Raw genomic sequence first — 22,925 nt, forward strand, 5'->3', positions numbered from 1 at the left:
AAATGCCCCTTCAAGCTCAAACGGGGAAGGGAAGCGTAGTATGAGAACTCTCCCTTCTGAAGACTCTCCCGTGCCATCACTCTTCTTGCCCACTCTCCATGCCTTTGTGTGTGAAGGCTTGTCCACCTCCATCATGGATGTGAGGCTTGTTACCTCTTTTTCCACATTGTTTATGTCCTTGAGGCCGGTTACCCTTACATGTAGAGCCTGCATCATCCTCCTTTGTTCCTCTTCGAGGGTCATGTTAATAAGAGTGGGTGTACAAGGAGCTTCCTTACCTTTCCCTTTCTTGGCAACCTCAATCCATTTTTGGCCTCCTCTACTTTCTTTTGTGTTGCGGAGATGACCGCGGCCCATGACTTCTTCTCCTCACCTTCCTTGATAACCCATATTTCTTCTCTCATGGTATTCAATTCTTCCATCATGGATGGCTGAATTTCGCCTTCTTCGAGCCACCCACTTTTTGCTTCTAGATTTCGGATGATGGAATCTTGGATGACCACTTTCTCCTTGAGCGAAGCGATCCTCCTACGCATGCCAGCATTAAAAAGCATTAAAACTCGGATTTCTCACCAATGTGAAGCATTGCTAACTCTGTTGTTTTCTGGCCTCTCCCGGCTCAGTCTGTCTTCTCTCGCCCAGATGTATTTCCATTGTGTCTGACTGACCACTTTCTTGGGCGGTCACAGTAAAAAATATTAAATTGTGACTTTATGAGTAAACTGGGGACACCATCTTATTCATGCGCTTGTTCTTATCTATTCTGCACTGCGTTCGGCTACCATTCTTCTTATCACACTATCCGGATATGGAGATGTCACATTGCACCGGAAAATCTACGCGTCTATTTTAAGTAATTATTCTGTGTGCACAAAAATCATTTTCATGTATCTGTAGCCGTAGCTAAAACATTATATAGAATCTAATCATGGGTGCTTTCTCTAGACCAAGAAAAATATGGCACCCTCCCGACAACTGCAAGAAAAACATGTCGACACATAGTGGACCACTCCTCAAAGAAACATCTGTATATCTTGATGGACCACACGAAAGAATTGGGCATGCAAGATCTCGGATATCGGGGCAGCTGATGGTGTTGCAAAACTTGCTGAATAGTCAATTTCCCCATCAAAGCAAGGAGACTTGTCTCCTACTCACCCCCAATAGTGCATGCTATGCGAGGCCTACATGAATGACATTTCAACTTCTTCTTGCCTTTATCACCAGACTTCTCAGACCTATTGATGTTTCAAGAACCAAAGATGGGAGCGGGCATGCTACCTATAGAAGCATTTGCTCATGTGTGTGCATTATGGTGCCATTTATGGAGTCTTTTTATGTGAATATGTGCATACAGGACATGAGTGCTTTACCTCTTCCAATCTCTGTCTTAATACCCATCTGTAAACAAGGATAGGCTGTGCCTGCCCCTGTCTATCTACTTAATTGTTTCTCTGTCTCCGTCTTTGTATTTAATCAACAGGGTGCTGCTACTGAGCACTTTGTTGCCGCTGACTCCGATCCCTTTGATCTCTATCATGTTGTCCCACGGGGTATTGTTGTTGTGCAGAACTTTGCTGGGTCGGTTGTGGCTGTAGGGGCCGTCCCCTCCTGCAACCAGTCTGTCTCTGTTGTCGCCCTCTAGGGAAATCCCTCACTAGATGCCCCATCTCATGACATCTAAGTTATTGGTTCGGTCCGCCCGTAACCATGATCCTCTAGGAGTGTAGCACTCCTTTCCACTCAAAAGTCATGGTATTTGGAAATTCTTGGGAAGGGATGGTAGCCACCTTTATAGATAGCACAGATGTTTGGGATGTTTGGGTCTGTACTACATAAATGAAATGCCAAATATAGAACCCATCTACCTCAATATATCTAGCAACCAAAACTGTGCAGGTAGCTTTGGATAGTAGTGCTTGAATGTGCCATATCCTGTTTATTCCACTTGAATGGGTTTGTAAATTGTTAAGGTTGTTTTCTACTTTGCACACATGGACTGAGGTTGAGTAAGGTTATTATTACTTGTGTTAAAAAATGTGTGTGTGTGTGTGTGTGGCATGTTTTGGGGGGGGGGGGGGGGGGGTGATTGCTTGTGGGGAGGCCTGCATCAAGGTAGTGTTCATACTTTCTCCATTGCAAAGATATTCTGGATAACTCTTCCTTCCAAGGTACTATTTTATGCAGGTTTGATGACAATTGCGGAGGGTAACGGTGAGATAGCCTCTCAAAGAGAAAGAAAACGAATTGCCTGCCCCACCTGCAGATATCATACGCCTATGGAAAACATCGCTTTCATCGACAATGGATTGGGGGAAACACCATATTCTCTGAGTATAAACAAACTACAGAGTAAAGAATCCAGCGAGGAGGGTTCCATTGATGTAGATGGTTCATATGGAACTAAGGTAAGGTTATATGTTCCATGGTGTGTGGCATTAACCGTTGCCTTTAATAAGCAGCAGCTTTTTCTTCAAATTTAATGTTTGTAAAGTTAAACAAAAATGAGACATAGTTTTGTTTGGACTTAAAATACTGAAGCATGTATTGTGAAGGAAATGTAACTCTCTCTCTCTCTCTCTCTCTCTCTCTCTCTCTCTCTCTCTCTCTCTCTCTCTCTCTCTCTCTCTCTCTCTCTCTCTCTCTAGTTGGTGGGCGAGGGCGAGGGCGAGGGCGACCTCTGCTGTGGACGAGGGCGAGGACGACCTCTGCTGTGGACGAGGGCGAGGACGACCTGCTGTGGCAAGGGACGAGGACGACCTGTTGTGGCGAGGGCGAGGGCGACCTCTGCTGTGGACGAGGGCGAGGACGACCTGCTGTGGCGAGGGCGACCTTTGCTGTGGACGAGGGACGAGGGCGACCTGCTGTGGCGAGGGACGAGGGCGACCTGCTGTGGACGAGGGACGAGCAGGCTGAGGCGAGGGCAACTTACTGGTTGAGGGATGAGCTGGCTGAGGCGAGAGCGAGCAGGCTCAGGGCGAGGGCGAGGGCGAGCAGGCTCTTGGCGAGGATTGCGGGCGAAGGCGAGCTGGCTGAGGCGAGGGCGAGCAGTCGCGTTGCCAACCTGCTGGACAAGGGACGAGGGGGCGAGCTCTCTCTCTGTTGGACGAGGGTCCACTGAACCTGATCAAGGGCGAGCTGCTAGGCCTGGGCAAGCTGCTGGTCCTGTGTCAGGAGGGCGGGACGAGACCAGCCTGCCGGGGCTAGGGGCGAGGAGTCAGCCAGGACGAGGGCGAGTACCTGGTGACTAGGGCGAGGCCAACCAGGGTGGAGGCGAGACCTCCGCTGATGGACCAACGAGTCGAGGATGGTGATGCAAGTGGCTTCACCACCCCACAAAAAATGAAAGCGACTTTCAAGCGGAGGAACAGAGATAGTATACTCTCGCCAAGCTCACTGCGAGCAGGGAAAACCGTCAGAGTCCAAGATGATTTAATGATGGAAAGGGTTCAAGTGATGATTAAATCTGAGCTCAGCTTTATGAGAGATGACATCAGGGAAGAGATGTACGCAAACGCAGATAGTTATAAGAATTCTATGTATGTAGATATGAGGAAAGAATTAGATAAAGCGATGCTTGGTAGGCATGATGAGATGTATTTATCTGTGAAAGGGGAGATGCAGGCTCTAATGCGTGCAGAAGTGAATGTAATGGAATGTATTATGCAGAAAAAGTTGGATGAGGCAATTACAAGCTTTGATCTTGGAAAACCAATATGGAAAAATGCATGAAGGAAAAAGATGCAGTGATTGCAGAGCTTAAAGGGGAACTTGCAGCTTGCAAAATTATGCCCAAAACGGAAGGGGGAAATCAGCCCTCGATGTTAAAGGAGCTCGAAGATATTAAGGAGCAGGTGAAAACTCTGCGCGAAGGAGAAGAACAAAACTCGAAAGAGGCTTCCTCATGGGCGGAGCTCCTTGTTAAAACACAGGAGAAAGTTGATGAAGCAGAAAAATGGATCGAAGGTGGAAAGAAAGGGAAGGCCCGGATGCCAGAAGCCGCACAGACTTCTACCATCATCAATATGACCATTGAGGAGGAACAGAAGAGGAGGACTAGAGCCCTCCATGTGCGTATTACTGGTATCAAAGACACTGAAAATGTAGAAGACGAAGTGAAGGAACTCTTGCAGCGCATGGGCATCCCGGAACCTATGCACACAGGTGCTTGGAGAGTAGGAAAGAAGGGAGTGGATGAGAAGGGAAACGTCAAGGAGAAAGCACTTATTTTGCGTTTCCCAACTTTGGAAACAAGGAAGGAATTCCTAAAGAAGAGACCAGCACTTAAGAAAACTGGAATATTTATGGGGGATGACCTTACTTTAGCACAAATAGCACATATGCAGGAGTTGATGCCAGAGATCAAGGCAGCAAGGGAGAAGGGAAAAATTGCCTTTTACAGAGGAGGGAAAGTAGTGGTTTTGGAAAAACGCACAGCATGACGGTGCGAGACATATGGGACCACGCTTCGGATGGCGGCATGGAATTGTAATGGATCATATAGGCTGGATGTGGGTGCCTTTGAAGATAGCTTCAGAGATAGAGACATTGTCTTTTACTCGGAGACACATCAAAAATCTGGACAGTTGATGCCAAGTGTGACTGGCTATTTATGGGAGACAGCTTGTCGGCCAGACTCTAGATCCCAGCATGGAAGTCGAGGTTCAGGAGGGGTAGCAGTCTTATTCAAGGAAGAGTTGCAGCCGCTATTACAGATTGTCCGGAGAGATGACCAGGCGAGATACATGTGGGTGAGACTGAGAGCTAAGACAGGCAGATTCTTATACATTGCTATATGCTACTTTCCCCCTAGCACATCAGTCTATACCTCACCTAGAGGGCAATCCCCTTTCTCTATACTTGATGATGACATATGGGAGTTCTCTAGAGATGGAGATATCATTCTCTTGGGAGACTTTAATGCCAGGACGGCCAACTCCCAAACGGTATTTTATGATACCTCGGAGGAGATGCTTAGAGAGATGGATATATCGGAGATGGGACTTGGCAGACACTCACAGGATAAAGAGCACACAGAGTATGGGAGATATCTCATGGAGATGACAACCACGCATGGTCTGGCCATACTTAATGGTCTAGAGATTTTTCCTTCGTCTGGGGGATTCACATGCTTTCCACACAGACATGGGGCCAATACAGTGGACTATGTCATGACTTCGCCGAGCTTCATCTCTCATATTCAAGATCTCAGTGTGGGCCCTAGGCCTGTTGGAGTAGCAGTGGACCATGCTCTCCTGACTTTTTCAGTCTCTTTCCAGTATAGTGTCTCTCAGACACCACGGAGGATTGCACACACACGGTATACTGGCGTTTAGTGCGACGGAAGAAGCGGGCCTTTTTAGCCCAGATGGAACGTGATTTGTATCAGCTCTTTTTGAGCCGAGATTCAGGTGAGGCCTAGCGTCTCTTCCATGAGCACTCACCTCCTCCAGTGATTACCTCTCCCGAGATTTTGGGTCAATATGCAGCATCATTATATACAGTACTTGGGCAACCACCATTACCAAACCCTCTAGAGCCATGTCCAACCACTAGTACCTTCTTTACCACTGAGATGGTGAAGAACACCATTGACAGGATGAGGACTAGGAGAGCATATGATCATGATGGTTTGGTGGCAGAGCACTTGATACATGCTAGAGATTTATTGTCAGAGGTTCTTGCGCGGTTGTTTAACCGTGTCATGTGTGAGGGACTACCCGAGTCCTGGAGATTATCTACTATTGTACCTCTTTTCAAGGCAGGGGACCCCACGGTACCAGGGAACTACCGTACTATTATGATAGGGCACACATTGGCACGGTTGTATGCATCCATTCTTGAACAGCAACTGAGTAAATGGGCAAAAAATGAGGGCATACGAGCAGCAGGTCAGGCTGGATTCAGGAGGGGTTTCTCCACTTTGGACCATATTCTTACACTCAGAGCCATTATTGAGGAGGGTCGGGCACATGGGAGACGGATGTATTGTTGCTTTGTGGACTTCCGCAAGGCATTTGACACAGTGCCGAGGGCCAAATTGATGCACAGGCTACTGAAGTTGGGAGTACCCACAGAGATCATATGGGGGATCATGGCTTTATACGGCTCAGTGAGACTGGCCAGGTACGCACTCCTGAGGGGATTTCTGACATTGTTCATTCCACTATTGGAGTGAAACAGGGGTGGCCTTTGTCCCCTACACTTTTTGGTATGTATGTAGATGAGGTCTTTGACTACATTGACAGAGAGGGTGACAGAGGCGCTCAGCTGGCAGGGACATGGATCCCTTTATTATTATATGCTGATGATATTGTGTTAATGTCAGAGTCGCCAGAGGGCATGCAAAGACATTTGGATGCATTGCACAACTTTGCAGAGGATAGTGGACTGTCTGTGAACCTTGGTAAAACCAAGGTTATGGTGTTTAACACCACACCACAGTGGGTCAAGAGATCGGCACCTACACTCGTATATGGCCAGGACACTGTGGAGTACATAGATGAATATACATATCTGGGGGTGTTATTCACGGGACCGAGGTTTACCCTGAGGAGAGCAGCAGAGACTAGACTATCCAGAGCCTATGTGGCAGTAGGAGGGCTAGAGAGGATGTGTTCGCAAGTTCAGTTTCAAGAACCACGAACAAAACTATGGCTCTTTGATACTTTGGTTGCTTCAGCTATGCTTTATGGGGTCCAAGTTTGGGGACCATCTGTGAATCATGACAGTTGGAGGAACATGGAGAGACCCTTGGTATTTATGATATCCCGAATGATTAGAGCCAAGGCCTCTGTACCACATGCGATTATTCGAGCGGAGGTAGCCGCCCCTCCTATAGAGATTGAGGCTCTTACCAGATCAGTGTCCTTTATGCACAGACTATGGGATACACATAGAGGCAGATATACTAGACTGGCTCTTGAGTCCTCTAGACAGTTAGCGATGCAGGGAGATGCATCATGTTGGTATGCACAGATGACCTCATGGTTTCAGAGGCATGGTCTCAGCATGGATAGATTGCCTCCCTTTCAGTATTCCCTGGATGCACCCTCCCTACCAGTCACACGGACGGAGATCACTAGACTCATTTGTCAGGATCTTATACAGTTGGAAACCAGGAGGACATGGGTAGAGCCGATACGAAGATGGCTTTCTACAAAGAGCATCTTCTCCAACTTTCAGGGGATGGGTTTGTGACTCGTCCGAACTACATGGACACTCATTTATCTCATGGTCTGCGATGTGCTATTGGTCAGATTCGCACATCCTCACACCAGCTGGAGATTGAGACGGGTAGATTCAGAGGGATACCACCAGAGTCTAGGATATGTCAACTATGCGTTAGAGAGCCAGAGACAGAGCTACACTACATATGCCACTGCACTGTGTATTATGAGATACGAGGGCGCTTCCATTGCTTATTCAGGGAGGGTTTTGGACCCCTAGATAGAGTCATGAGGTATCAGGACCAGAGATGCCTTGGCTTATATCTACTTGAGCTACACCGACATAGAGACAGTCTGTTGGGGAGACATGGAGTACGACAGTCGCAGAGACAGATCACAGACTTCTTTGGATCGAGGGAGCCAAGAGACCAACCACCAGCACAGGGTTGTACCCGCATTCATACCAGAGGCACCCTCATTGACAGGGCGATTGAGCTCGGGAGATCAAGACGACCACGACCGAGACACAGGAGCACACTACATCGACGGAGACTCCAGCAGAGGATTAGAGGCATTCTAGCACGACACCCAGATTGTCATTGAGGGCCTATTCTCCATTTTCACATTTCACATTTCACACTTCATTTGAGTTTTCATTTTTACTTTCAGTACTTTTTGTACTTGTACTTCAGACATTGTATTAGATTCACCACTTTGTATCTGATGGTCTCATAGGTCATTTTGGCCTTTTGAAGACGTTAATATATCATTTCATTTCTCTCTCTCTCTCTCTCTCTCTCTCTCTCTCTCTCTCTCTCTCTCTCTCTCTCTCTCTCTCGCGCGCGCGCGCGCGCGCGTTGATGGCTGCTGCAAGCTATGGCGCACCCTACGCAGGTACAGCAGACCAAGAGGTAGGGTTCGCACAGGTACAGCAGGCCCTAGATTAGGGTTCGCGCAGGTACAACAGGCCCGAAATTAGGGTTCGCGCAGGTACAGCACGCCCAAAATTAGCGTTCGCGCAGGTGAATTCCCTGTGTATTCCCTGCTCGGTCTGCAGCCTCTCTCTCTCTCTCTCTCTCTCTCTCTCTCTCTCTCTCTCTCTCTCTCTCTCTCTCTCTCGCGCGTTGATGGCTGCTGGTCTGTAGCGTGCTCACTTGCTGCTGCTGCTGCTGCCCACACCAGTAACGTATTGGGGCAGCGAATAGCTTGGGGCTGCGCTCTCTTCAACATCAGTCCGAAGCAGCAGGCAGCAAGGGTGCGCCTATACCAGGCAGGTCGCAGGTACGCAGGCGATAGGCCTTTTCCCTCTGTGGGGGATTTGAGCAGGCTGAACAGCAGGGCTGCGAGCTAACCCTGCAAGGGGGCCGCGTGCTATTGTATTGCCAGAACAGCAGCAGCGCTGGGAGCAGACCCAGCTGGGCTGCGTCTCTTGATTCGAGCAGAGGGGACAGGCCTGTTGCTAAACAGCGGGTGCAAGGCCCCCCTTTCCACTACTGGTTTCCATTGCAGGGGCCCACAGCGGGCTGATAATGCACTGTACCCCCAAGGGGTTGTGGTTGACTGCATACTCCACCTGGTCTCAGCTGAGCCAGAGTGTCTAGCATTTTTGAGGATTCGGCCGGTCTCCCGAGTGGGGCCTGAGCCCACATTTTGTACCTTTTTGGCAAGGGTGAGCCGCGGTGCTCCGATCCCCTACTGTATCCCTTTTTTGAGTCAGAAGTGCAGATTGTATTTTTGATGGAGGTAATGACTGCTTCGCCGGTGTGTAAACCCCATCCGAAGGCAACCTTTGTGCTTACAAACAAGCGGATTACACAAATGGAGAGGGAGATGAAAGACTGGAAAGCAGATATGGAGGGATGGTGGAAAGAGAAGGCCAACCTTCTTCAAATGTTTCTCAACGAAGGCGCGCAGTGGAAGAAAGAGAAAGAGGACCTGCACGCAGAGCTACAAGCACTTAAGGCGGACTCCAAAGCACTTAAAGAAGAGGTCTCAGCTCTCAAGCGAAAACTTGCTGATAGAGCGAGCAGTGGACTAGAGGAGGGGGAATTCCAGCCTTCGGTAGTAGAGGAAATCAAGGTGATCAAAGAGCAGGTACGGATGATCAAAGAGGAGGAGAAACAAAAGATGGTAAAGACGTCTTCGTGGATGGATGTGATCACGAAGACGCAAAAGAAGGCGGATGAGGCCGAGAAGTGGATAGAAGTCGCTAAGAAAGGCAAAGGGAAAGAAACCACATCTATCCCCACTCCTACAATCATCAACATGACTCTAGAAGAAGAACAGCGAAGGAAAACTAGAGCTTTGCATATAAGAGTAACCGGTCTAAAAGACCGAGATGATGTGGAAGGGGAAGTTGAAGAACTTCTCCGCATGATGGGTAGCGAGGCTACTCATACAAAGGCATGGAGGGTGGGGAAGAATACACAAGGCAATGGGGAGACTTCAAAAGGGAGAGCTTTAATCATCCGTTTCCCATCCATGGAGGCAAAGAAGGACTTCTTGAAGAAGCGTCCTACACTAAAGAAAACGGGCATATTCCTTGGAGATGACCTCCCTCTCACACAGCTGGCACATATGAGAGAGGTAATGCCAGAGATTCAAGTGGCAAGGGAGAAGGGAAAGATGGCCTTCTACAGAGATGGCCGGGTTGTGATTGTAGAGCGGCGCTCCGCATGACAGTGCGAGACCCATGGGACCACCCTCAAAGTTGCCACGTGGAATTGTAATGGATCTATGCGACTTGATGTGGGCGCCTTTGAGGATAGTTTCAGGGGAAGAGACATCGTCTTCTACTCTGAGACACATCAGGCCCCTGGGCAGTCTATGCCTCACATCAGTGGATATAGATGGGAGACTGCCTATAGACAGGAGACACGATCAGAGCATAGAGGGCGGGGATCAGGAGGAGTGGCAGTGTTATTCAGGGAGGAGTTACAGCCATTGATACATATAGCCCGTAGAGATGAGCAAGCTAGGTACATGTGGGTGAGACTGAGAGCTGAGACAGACAGATATCTTTACATTGCTATTTGCTACTTTCCCCCGAGCACGTCAGTGTATGCACCACCCAGAGGACAGTCCCCTTTCTCTATTTTGGATGATGACATATGGGAGTTCTCTAGAGATGGTGACATCATCATTCTAGGGGATTTCAATGCTAGGACTGCCCATCATCAGACAGTATTTTATGATACTTCAGAGGAGATGCTGAGAGAGTTGGATGCTGCAGAGACGGGCCTATCCAAACTATCACAAGATGGAGAACACACTGAGTATGGACGACACTTGATAGACATGGGGACTGCACATGGATTGGCCATCTTGAATGGCCTACAGAGATTTCCCGCTTCAGGGAGTTTTACATGCTTTCCACACAAACATGGAGCCAGCACAGTGGATTATGTCATGGCACAGCCGACCCTCATCTCTAGTATCCAGGATCTCACGGTTGGACCTAGACCTGTTGGTGTGGCAGTGGATCATGCTCTTGTGTCAATGACCATCTCTTTTCAGTTTAGTGTAGCACACAGGCTACGGACAGCAACCCCTACTCGCTACACCTTCACACGGGAGACAGACTCTGTATACATAGATGGGATCTACAGACGCCTATGCACAGAGGAGCCAGGGCGACCTCTGGAGGAGCTTACTACTATATTGACACAGACACTACATGATGCAGCAGCAGAGGTATACCCACATACCCAGCCTGAGCAGAGACGCCGTTCGAGGAGCATGCCCCAGAACAGTTGGTATGATGAGGAATGCCGGGACACTAGAGATAGACTTCAGAGGGAGGTGCTTTTGGGGGACATCACTCACAGATCACAGATTGACTTCCGACGCCTAGTGCGGCGGAAGAAGAGGGCATTTTTGGCTCGGCTAGAGCAGGATCTATATCAGCTATTCTTGAGTCAGGACTCACGTGAGGCATGGCGGCTCTTTCAGGAGCACCCCCCCCCCCCCCCCCCCCCCCCCCCCCCCCCCCCGCCATCACTTCTACAGAGGACTGGGGCCAGTACGCATCATCTCTGTACACAGTTCCTGAGCAGCCCCCCCTTCCCGACCCTCCCGATCCATGCCCACACACAGGTGCTTTTTTCACCGCGGAGATAGTGAGGAAGGCCATTGACAAGATGAGGACTGGGAGAGCACACGATCATGATGGTTTAGTGGCTGAGCATTTCACGCATGCCAGAGATCTACTAGCAGAGCTTCTAGCAGTGATGTTTAACCGTGCCATGTGTGAGGGCTTGCCTGTTACTTGGAGCCTATCTACTATTGTACCTATCTTCAAGTCGGGAGACCCTATGGAGCCTGGGAATTATCACACTATCATGATTGGACACACATTGGCACGGTTGTACGCATCTATTCTTGAGCAGCAGCTGGGTAGATGGGCAGAGAGGGAGGGGATACGCGCAGCCGGGCAGGTAGGGTTCAGGAGGGGTTTTTCTGCTCTTGATCATATCTTGACACTCAGAGCCATCATTGAGGAGGGTAGATTGCGCGGGAGACGGATCTATTGTAGCTTTGTGGATTTCCGCAAAGCATTTGACACAGTGCCTAGAGCTAGATTGATGCGCTGATTACAGTAGATGGGAGTACCCACAGAGCTCATTTGGGGGGTCATGGCATTATACAGATCAGTAGTGGGGCAGGTACTCACCTCAGAGGGTCTATCCACACCGATTCACTCCACTATTGGGGTGAAGCAGGGCTGCCCACTCTCTCCTACTCTATTTGGTATGTATGTGGATGAGGTTTCTGACTACATTGAGAGAGATGGTGATAGAGGTGCACAGCTGGCAGGGACATGGATTCCATTATTGTTATGATATTGTGTTGATCTCCGACTCTCCGGAGGGGATGCAACGTCACTTGGATGCTTTGAGTAGGTTTGCTCAGGAAAGTGGTTTGTCCGTCAACCTTGGTAAAACCAAGGTCATGGTATTTAATACCACCCCACAGTGGATCAGGAGGTCAGCGCCAGCATTCACATACGGCCAGGAGAATGTGGAGTATACAGATGCGTACACTTACCTCGGAGTGGTTTTTAGTGGGCCAGCATTTTCATTGAGGAGGGCAGCAGAGACTAGACTGACCAGAGCCCATGCAGCATTGGGTAGATTGGAAAGGATGTGTTCACAGGTTCAGTTTCAGGAGCCTCGGACGAAGCTTTGGCTCTTTGACACTTTGGTGGCTTCTGCATTGCTTTATGGAGCTGAGATTTGGGGACCTTCATTGGATCATCACGGGAGGACAGGCCGCAGTGATGGATGGGGGGAATGGAGAAGCCTCTGGTCTCTATGATCTCGCGGCTCATTAGAGCCAAGGCCTCAGTACCACGTGCTATTGTTCGAGCAGAGCTAGCTGCCCCCCCACTAGTGGTTGAGGCGCTCACCAGATCTGTCTCCTTCATACACCGCATGTGGGAACTTCCCAGAGACAGATATGCCCGCCTTGCACTCGAGTCCTCTCGACAGTTAACCATGCAGGGAGATACAGCATGCTGGTATGGGGAGATGACATCATGGTTTCAGGCGCATGGGTTCAGCATAGACAGATTGCCTCCCTTCCAGTACTCACTGGATGCACCCTCTCTGACTCTTACACAGTCCGAGATCACCAGGCTCATTCGCCAGGACGTGACTCAGCTAGACACCAAGAGGACATGGATACAGCCAGCACAGGAGCTGGGCACGAAGATGGCTTTCTACAGAGAGCATCTCCTCCAGCTCACGGTTGATGGTTTTGTGACGAGGCCCAGATACATGGACACCCACTTGTCTCATGGGATACGATGTGCTATCGGCCAGATACGCACATCTTCACACCAGCTGCGGATCGAGACTGGGAGATACAGCGGAGTACCAGTAGAGGCCACGACATGCCCCCTGTGTGACATCGAGCCTGAGAAAGAGTTGCACTACACATGCCACTGCCCCGTCTACTACGAGATACGAGGCCGCTTCCATTGCTTGTTCAGAGAGGGCTTTGGACCATTCTCCAGAGTCATGCAGTACGAGGATCAGAGATGCTTGGGTTTGTTTTTGCTCGAGCTACGCAGACACAGAGAGAGCGTGATGAGAGGAAAGGCTAGCCAGTCTCAGAGACAGATCACAGATTTCTTTAGAGCTGCCCACTGGACGCTTGGAGGAGTTACTACCACAGCACAGCTCGTCGTCTCACACCAGAGGCACACTGATGGACCGAGCGACTGAGCTGGGGAGATCCAGACGCCCACGACTGTGGAGGACTACACAGCATCGGCGGAGGCTGCATCAGAGGATTCAGATTACTTTGGCTCGACATGCAGGACGCCCGGTCAGACTACTGACCATGGAGGAGATTGATGAGATCCGCCAGCGACCGATGCTGGATCTCTTGTGATCTAGCTATCCCAGCTAGCTGCTTAGTTCACACCTAGTAGTTTAGGATTCCATAGTATTTTATTGTGACATTTGTCATTTCATTTTTGTCATCTTGTTACTCTGACTCTGACTGTGTATCAGATCCACCACATTGTAACTTTCTGGTCTCATAGGTTACTTTGGCCTTTTGAAGACGTTAATATAACATTTCATTTTTCTCTCTCCCGCTGCCGCTGCCGCTTTATGCTTTACGCTTACGCTACCCATATAAGCTTAGGATAGGCTTCATTTAATAAATCCACATGGCTTACAAAGTGCAGGCCGTTCATACGTCCAACACTGATGCCAGCCCATGGAACCCAGCCCACCTCTCTCTCTCTCTCTCTCTCTCTCTCTCTCTCTCTCTCTCTATTGGTCAGATGTGTCCATCATCGCACCAGCTAGAGATCAAGTTTGGTAGATTTAGGAGAGTACCAGTAGAGGCCAGGATTTGCTGGTTGTGTCATGTAGAGCCCGAGACATAGTTACGTCATACATGTCATTGTCAAGTGTACTATGAGATACGAGGCCGCTTTCACTCTCTATTTAGAGAGGGCTTTGGACCACTGGCTAGAGTCATGAGATATCAGGATCAGAGATGCCTTGGGTTGTTTTTGCTAGAGCTACGTAGACACAGGGAGAGTCTCCTCAGGAGATTAGATAGTAAGAAGAAGAAGAAGAAGAAGAAGAGAGTTTTAACGTCGTAGGAAACTATCCCAAGAGACCTTGAAGATCTAGCCGACGAGGAGTTGAACTCAAGACCTGTTATTCAAGAGAGAAATGGCATAACCAATCTACCACACTTGGGTGATAGAAAGGTTATACCATTTTCCTCTTTTTTTATTAGCACACACACACCCCCACCCACACACCCGAGAAGAAGAGAGTTTTAACGTCGTAGGAAACTATCCCAAGAGACCTTGAAGATTTAGCCGACGAGGAGTTGAACTCGAGACTTGTTATTCAAGAGGGAAATCACTGGTTTCTTTAGAGCAGAGACTCGGTAGTTAGATTAGCAAGCTTCACAACAGACTTCAAAGTCCACCTATACTAGAGGTATATTGACTAACAGAGCCATTGAGACTCGGCCTATACCAGAGGTATATTGATTGACAGAGCCATTGAGATTGGACAGCTAGACGCCTGCATCTACGAGGGTCACCACGACATCGATGGAGGCTCCATCAGAGGTTCAAGACTATTCTAACACGGCATTGGAGACGTTCAATACGACTATTTACAAGCACGGACATTGAAGATATTCTTCAGCGATCAATGCAGTACATCCTCGAACAGCGCCCGATGTCGGACATCCTCGAACACTCATGTTCATTTTAGCTTTTATTTTCTCTTGTGCCCAGACATTGTATTCGATCCACGAGGATTGTATCAGTTTGGTCTCATAGGTCATTTTGGCCTTTTGAAGACGTTTAATATAACATCTCATCTCTCTCTCTCTCTCTCTCTCTCTCTCTCTCTCTCTCTCTCTCTCTCTCTCTCATAAAAAGAGGAAAATGGTATAACCTTTCTATCACCCAAGTGTGGTAGATTGGTTGTGCCATTTCCCTCTTGAATTACAGGTCTTAACTTCAACTCTCCTTGTCGGATAGATCTTCTTAAGGTCTCTTGGTATAGTTACCTACGACGTTAAAATTCTCTTCTTCTCGGGTGTGTGTGTGTGTGTGTGTGTTGGGGGGGGGGGGGGGGGGGCGGTGCGCGCACGCTAATAAAAAAAGGAAAATGGTATAACCTTTCTATCACCCAAGTGTGGTAGATTGGTTATGCCATTTCCCTCTTGAATAGCAGGTCTTGAGTTCAACTCTCCTCGTCGGATAGATCTTTAAGGTCTCTTGGGATAGTTTCCTATGACGTTAAAATTCTCTTTTTCTCCGGTGTGTGTGCCCAGGGGGTAAGTGTGTGCTATAAAAAGAGGAAAATGGTATAACCTTTCTATCACCAAGTGTGGTAGATTGGTTATGCCATTTCCCTCTTGAATAACAGGTCTTGAGTTCAACTCTCCTCGTTGGATAGATCTTTAAGGTCTCTTGGGATAGTTTCCTACGACGTTAAAATTCTCTTCTTCTCGGGCGTGTGTGTGCGCGCTAATAAAAAGAATAAAATGGTGTAAACTTTTTATCACCCAAGTGTGGTAGATTGGTTATGCCATTTCCCTCTTGAATAATAGGTCTTGAGTTGAACTCTCCTCGTCGGATAGATCGTTAAGGTCTCTTGGGATAGTTTCCTACGACGTTAAAACTCTCTTCTTCTCGGGTGTGTGTGTGTGGGTGTGTGTATGTGTGCTAATAAAAAGAGGAAAATGCTATAACCTTTCTATCACCTAAGTGTGGTAGATTGGGTATGTCATTTCCCTCTTGAATAATATGTCTCAAGTTCAACTCTCCTCGTCGGATCGATCTTTAAGGTCTCTTGGGATAGTTTCCTACGACGTTAAAATTCTCTTCTTCTCGTGTGGGAGGGGGGTGTGCACTAATAAAAAGAGGAAAATGGTATAACCTTTCTATCACCCAAGTGTGGTAGATTGGTTATGCCATTTCCCTCTTGAATAGCAGGTCTTGAGTTCAACTCTCCTCATCGGATAGATCTTTTAAGGTCTCTTGGGATAGTTTCCTACGACATTAAAATTCTCTTTTTCTCGGGCGTGTGTGTGGATGTGTGTGTGTGTGTGCGCGCTAATAAAACAAAGAAAATGGTATAAACTTTCTATCACCCAAGTGTGGTAGATTGGCTATGCCATTTCCCTCTTGAATAATAGGTCTTGAGTTGAACTCTCCTCGTCGAGTCGATCTTTAAGGTCTCTTGGGATACTTTCCTACGACGTTAAAATTGTCTTCTTCTCAGATGTGTGTGTGTGTTTTGATAAAAAGAGGAAAATGGTATAACCTTTCTATCACCCAAGTGTGGTAGATTGGGTATGCCATTTCCCTCTTGAATAACACGTCTTGAGTTCAACTCTCCTGGTCGAATAGATCTTTAAGGTCTCTTGGGATAGTTTCCTACGACGTTGAAATTCTCTTCTTCTGGTGTGTGTGTGTGGGTGCTTATAAAAAGAGGAAAATGGTATAACCTTTCAATCACCCAAGTGTGGTGTCACAAAATGATGACATGGCATGTCTACCTAAACGAGACCCATTTGGAAACGGACAGATCTAAAGTTTATAAGTTGTTCCAACTTATAGGGTAGTCCCGTCCGATGGGGCCCTTGGGGACATAAGCTGTAAAAAAGAAAAAAGATCGCGAAGTATTGCTGACGTGGCAGGTTGTACAGACAGCCCCGCGAATCGCGTTGACAGCTGACGTGGCATCCGTACGGATTTCCGCAAATTATGGAAGGTGCCCTAGCTCCAGTTTTTGGGACCTGATGCGTTTGGAACCTGTAGCTTTTCATGTAACTGCTTTTGAAAGACCATGGGCCTATAAATTGATTGCCAGGGTCTCTCCCTCTCTCAGATTAGCTTGGGAGCACTGAGCAGAGAAGACCCTCAAACATTGTACTTTGCTCAAGCATTAATATAAAAAAATAAATCCCGAAAGGGGCGCCAGATGTTGTGGCCAATACCTCTGGGCACGGAACTACGCTTGGCCATGTCATCTCTCTCTGTCTCTCTAACTGTGATAAGTGATTTCAAGTATTCTCTTGTGTGTCGTGCCCGAGTCCCAACTTGGGGTGTCCTAGTCTGTCATCACAGTGGTATCAGAGCTCAGTCGATTTTCCTTCTAGGGAGAATCCAATCCCTTCTACCACGACACTCATGGATTTAGTCGACGAATCCCGCAAGAAGCAAACGGTTGCACCTGACCAATCACGTTCTAGTGAAAGCACGGAAGATTTGAATGGACGACGCCCACCTTCTGTCGACTCGAGAGAAGAATATGGGCCATTCCCGCCTACGGAACATGAACGAATGGAGATGGAGCATCAACAGGAGGTTGATGCCTGTGCTCGATAGATGCTCCGGTATTCAAAAGATCCCCAGTATGCGAAATTTTTGACCAAGCACCAGATTGACGAAGTGCATTTTGGCTGGCGTACGGCCATGGACTCACCCCTGAAGCCGGCATTGAAGAAAACACTTGCTCCACGGGTGTATACGGAAGATGAGCTTGACGAAGTGGTAGAAAGATGAGTTAACCGACTCATGAAGACCAAGAAGAAACCGAAGTGACACATTGGAGGAGCAGACTACCCTGGCTACTTGGGTCACAAGTTTGCTTTTGCAAATGCACGAAAGACAAAGAAGCGCGTACACTTTGAGGGTGTTTCTAGTTCGCCCTCAAGAACTATCCGGCATTAGATGCGAAGTGGATGGAGGAGTAGGACCTAGCAGATACTCCTCAGATTTTGGAACTTTACCTTGAAGCATTCGGTTTAGCTGCATCTACTCCCAGAGATCCCGCAGATCAGTAGGGTTGAATCTGATGAAGAGGGATTGCACAAGAGGGGAGTCACTCCACTCCTTTGTCACAGATTACCTAGATTGAATAGTCACTGATATCCCTTTGGGTTTTAGGGATATTGCTGTGTTGATAGTATTCTGTTGTCTGACTTTATGAAATGGAATTCCCGAAATTGAACATGAATGATTTGTACTCTCTCAAGTGACTTGTTTGAGTGCAGGAACTGAAAGACGAAATGATTGTAGCATTTCGGTTGTACAAATCTCTATAGACATGATCGCATTAAGGATTAGTTAATCCGACGTCAGTGAGGTCCGAGATGAATCTAGATGCGGTTACTAAATACGTTGCTGGCATCATTGTCTCAGATTTGGAATCAATTTTTGTGTGATTGATTTGTCATGTGATGTCCTATGATGTCATGTGCAGTGATGTGCCTGTCGTCTTTGTACAAGTGCTAGATGTGTTGTGTCTAGTGCGTCGGTACTTAGAGTCACTGTCTACTGAAATGGTTTATGGCCTCTGTATGTTTTGCAGGTGGAATCGAGGGCGATCACAATTCTTTCAAGAGGGAGGTATGTCACAAATTGATGAGGTGGCAGTTATGTCCGTACAGAGTGCTGACGTGGCGGCAGACTGTACAGACAGTGACGTTGTAGACAGACTCTACGAACGCTGACTAGGCAGGCCGAACGGGCCTCGGAAATCGCACTGACAGGGCTAACGTGGCAGAACGTGCGAAATTCCGCTTTTTGCGCTGACATCCGTACAAAAATTGCGCTGACTGCTTTTCCTGTAGTTTTTGGATCATGATGCTTTTGGAAGACTTTGCTTTTGAGTTTATGGATTTTGGGGCTTTGCTTTTAGCATCCCTTTGTAAGTTTATAAGGCCGAAGGGCCTCACTTCTTAGAGCATCTGGACGCAAAGTCTGAGAGCTGAGGACCCGTGGGAGTTGTAATTTGCTCAAAGATTAATATAAGAAGAAATTCCAAAAGGGATGTCAGTCTTTGGGGCCAATCTCTCTTGGCACGGAACTACGTCGGGCCGTGTCGACTCTTGAATTTTGAAGTGTTTTAAGTGAATCTCTCTCGTGGCGCGAAAGAATGTCACAAGACGGGCACCACATGCCAAGAGAAAAGAACAGACTGAACAGACTTTTAGTACTTCAATAACAACTGAACTGAAAGAGAGAGACGACACGCGACATGGAGTGGCAGAATTCCACCCCAAAGAGTATTGGCCCCAAACCTTGGTGCCCCTTTCGGTATTTCTTTAGATTGCATCAACACAGTACAAGCCGATACTCCATCCTCTGCACCTTCGTATAGAAGCATGCCAAAGAATGAGCCCTAGCCTCATATTTAAAGGTCCTTGGCCATCAAGAGCAGTTTACATGAAAAGCCTTCGAACTCAAAGCATCTGGTCCAAAAGCAGATGCCCAAAAGCTGCCAGTGCGATTTACGAAAGTCCGTACAATGGCCATGTAGCAACGCAAATCGAGGAAGTCCGTATAGATTGCCATGTCAGCATGCTAGCGCGAAATCCGTACAATCTGCCACGTTTGCAAGCCGGTGTGAATTGCGGAAATCTGCTGCTTTTGCTTCTTCACTTAGGGTTAGGCCCCTTGGCTGGGATGTGCAAGTTGGCTCCGTTCTTCAGTGGCTTGACACGTCAGCAATTTGTGACATCCCCCCTTCTTGAAAGAAAGTAATCGTCCGTGATTACAGCATATCTGCAAAACAACTCAAGCTAGCTCAAAAATTTCTGAGGGACAATCAGTTTGCTCTTTTTGTTAAGGAGTTGTGTCACAAGACGGGCACCACGTGCCAATAGAAAAGAACAGACTGAACAGACTTTTAGCACTTCAATAACAACAGAACTGGGAGAGAGAGAGAGAGAGAGAGAGAGAGAGAGAGAGACGACACGCGACACGGAGTGGCGGAATTCCACCCCAAAGAGTATTGGCCCCAAACCTTGGCGCCCCTTTCGGTATTTCTTTATATTGCATCAACACAGTACAAGCCAGTACTCGAGACTTTCGTACTGAAGCATGCCAGGGAATGAGCCCTAACCCCATATTTAAAGGCCCTCGGCCTAAAAAGCAGTTTACAGTAAAAAGCCTTCAAACTTAAAAGCTTCTGGTCCAAAAGCAAAGCCAAAAAGCTGTCAGCGTAAATCACGGAAATCCGTACAGCCTGCCACGTCATCAGCCAATGCAAAACGTGGAAATCCGTACAGCCTGCCACGTCATCATGCCATCGTAAATTTTGGAAATCTGCCACGCTGCCCTTAGGGTTAGGGTTAGGGTTTTTGCAGTTTTTAGGGTTAGGGTTTGCAGGTTTTAGGGTTAGGTTTTTAGATTAGGGTTTCAGCAGTTAGGGTTTCTGGCAGAAATTAGGGTTTCCGTTCTTTAGGCTTTGACACGTCAGCAGTTTGTTACAAGTTGGCTTCTCCTTTTGACTCTTTTGATCAAGGAGTTGGCTTCTCCTTTTGTCCAGATCGAAACTCTTGATATTGGAGAGTAGTAAAATTAGCCATCACACCCAGATCTTGCATGGGTGTCTTGATGCACTAAAATTGCATAGCCGGGCAATCTCATCCAATTAGGAATATTTAGTGGTTGGCACATCACAATGCAACACAAATGCTCACATATGCATGTTACAAGACACAACGAACAGCGCCGCTTAGCACTCCCCCGAGACCAAACAGTTTGCGGTATGAAGCTACTCAATGACTACCTCGTCACTCCCCCCGCAAATAACCTAAAAAGGTTCGGGCTATGAGCTCAGAGGACTATACAACCAAACGCTCTCCAAATCGCAGTCTGCATCGCTTGGAGGTTCAAGCATACAACCAAACACTCCCCAGACATCGACCTGCGTCGTTCGGAGGTTTTCTAGCATACAACGGAACGCTCCCCAGACATCGGCCTGCGTCGTTTCGAGGTTCAAACATACAACGAAACGCTCCCCAGCAGACATCGGCTTGCGTCATTTCGAGGTTCAAACAATACTAAAACAGCAGTTCTCACTTCTCCATCCGAGAGTATAATCATCAATCAATGAAACCAGTATTAAAACCAAAGTCAAACAATTTAAATCTGCACCAAGACAGGTTCAAAACAGATACCATCCATTTTAAACAAATTTCAAATAGGATCACCAAACAAGTTATCAAACAGAACTCAAACTTAAAAAGCAATCTCGACATCAGTCGAGCTGGAAAAGTCAACTGGATAGACAGTGTTCCTCTGGCGGCAATGGTAGTCCCAAGACAAAGCAATCACACCGGACCTCCAAGGTTATCAGCTTGACAAGAGACACCTGGTGAGAGATGTCCAAAAACTTCAAGTCGTATTCTGCTAGGGTTTCTGTGGCAAGCATTTCAGAATACCCCACTCTGCCAGAAGCTATCAGAAACCATAAACTTCGGGCAAAAAGTTTCTTGAAAGCTTGCCAAGTCCTAGCGGCTTGGCAACTACAGACTTCCACCACTGCATGACATTGCACCTAAGAAAAACAGCAGCTCGAAACAAATCTTGGATCCTTCTCTTACAAGTGATCTTTTTGGCTTATGCCCTGTAAGACATGAGCGGTGAAGACGGGAGCGGGCTCGATGCGCGATGAGGCAAGGGTGGGAGTTGCTATTAAGTCTGGGGTCGGGACCGCAACATACTTCAAATAGAATTCCAGTCGGCAAGTCGGCTCCGTTCTTCAGTGGCTTGACACGTCAACAATTTGTGACACAGAACCTAGACTTGGGGTGCCCACACCATCCAAGCCGGCCTCGAAGATAGCGAGGTTGGCTGTTGTTGTGGCATCGGTCTTTTCTCACGGATCCCACGAGAATTGTCTCATGAAATGTGCAGGGTTAGGTGGGCCCCATTTAGTGTCAGAGGGGCCGCTTTTGTCAGGAGCTTCAGTGATGCCTTATAGGTGGTATGATTGATATTGTTCTGCTTTAGGAGCTCCATCTTTATGAGAGCCGCATTCGGCGTTGTGGTCAGATTTTGCATGGTTGCTATGAGACCTTTTGGTCAGTTGCTTTTGGGCCTGGAGGCAGGCCTGGAGGTATCCAGGGAGGTGTATGTATGACTATTGCGGACTCATGGCAGTAGTCCATTGTGGTGAGAGGTATTATTGTGCCAGGCAGGGCCCAATGGATTACTGTGCAAGCTCATGGTTGCCTCATGGGCTTCCTGAACGCCCAATGTGGCTCACCATAATAGACTTGGACAGTCCAAGTCAAAGATCAACTGCTCACGTGAGGGAACTGCAAACAACTAAATAAACTTGAATATATAGAGAGAGAAGAGGACGGCACAGCGGAGTTCCGAGCCAAGATGCACTGGCCCCAAAGACTGGCGCCCCTTCTGGTATTTCTTTATTATTCCTTGCAAGAGTACAATGTCCGAGGGTCCTCTCTCTTAGTGCTCCCAAGCCAGTCTGCTGAGAAGTTAAGCCCTGGCACACTTATGAAGGCCCTGGGCCTATCCCAAAAGCAAGTACATGAAAAGCAACAGTCCTAATAGCAACTGGACCAAAAAATGACGCCCCAAAAGCTGTAGCGCATTCCGCAGATATCCATACAGTGCTGCCACATCATCAACCCTTACGCAATTTGTAGGTCTGCTTTATTTAAACGGTTTGGGGCCCCTCGGCCAAGTTCCAATAAGTTGGTAGACGGGCCCTGCGCTCCAGTTTGAGCTATCTTCCACCAGCAGGATGATAGTGAATCAGGGGGGTCGACCTACACTTCAGCCTGCTACAGAGCTTACCCCCCCTGGAGTGGTGCAGTGAGGGAGAGGTGTGTTGGGAGCTCGTCTGCGGCCTGACACTCTGGTTCATTTGGCGGGCCCGTTGCTTCCGCGTCTTCGAGGCTCGCCCTGTCCCACTGGCGGAGACTATTCGTGACTTTTGG

General features: G+C 47.9%; 1 protein-coding gene across 2 annotated transcripts in view; it reads left to right on the forward strand.

Annotated features, from left to right (window-relative positions):
- The window catches only part of LOC147457741 (RING-finger, DEAD-like helicase, PHD and SNF2 domain-containing protein), a 103,917-nt gene that overhangs the window by 77,455 nt on the left and 3,537 nt on the right, over positions 1–22,925 (forward strand). For both annotated transcript variants that reach the window (XM_086512564.1, XM_086512565.1), the window contains exon 16: positions 2,188–2,408. In XM_086512564.1, the coding sequence (XP_086368690.1) occupies positions 2,188–2,408 (221 nt within the window). The remainder of the gene's footprint in view (positions 1–2,187; positions 2,409–22,925) is intronic.

Source organism: Adiantum capillus-veneris, chromosome 5 (genome assembly GCF_014529385.1).
Source record: "Adiantum capillus-veneris isolate H3 chromosome 5, ASM1452938v2, whole genome shotgun sequence".
Classification (NCBI taxonomy): domain Eukaryota; kingdom Viridiplantae; phylum Streptophyta; class Polypodiopsida; order Polypodiales; family Pteridaceae; genus Adiantum; species Adiantum capillus-veneris.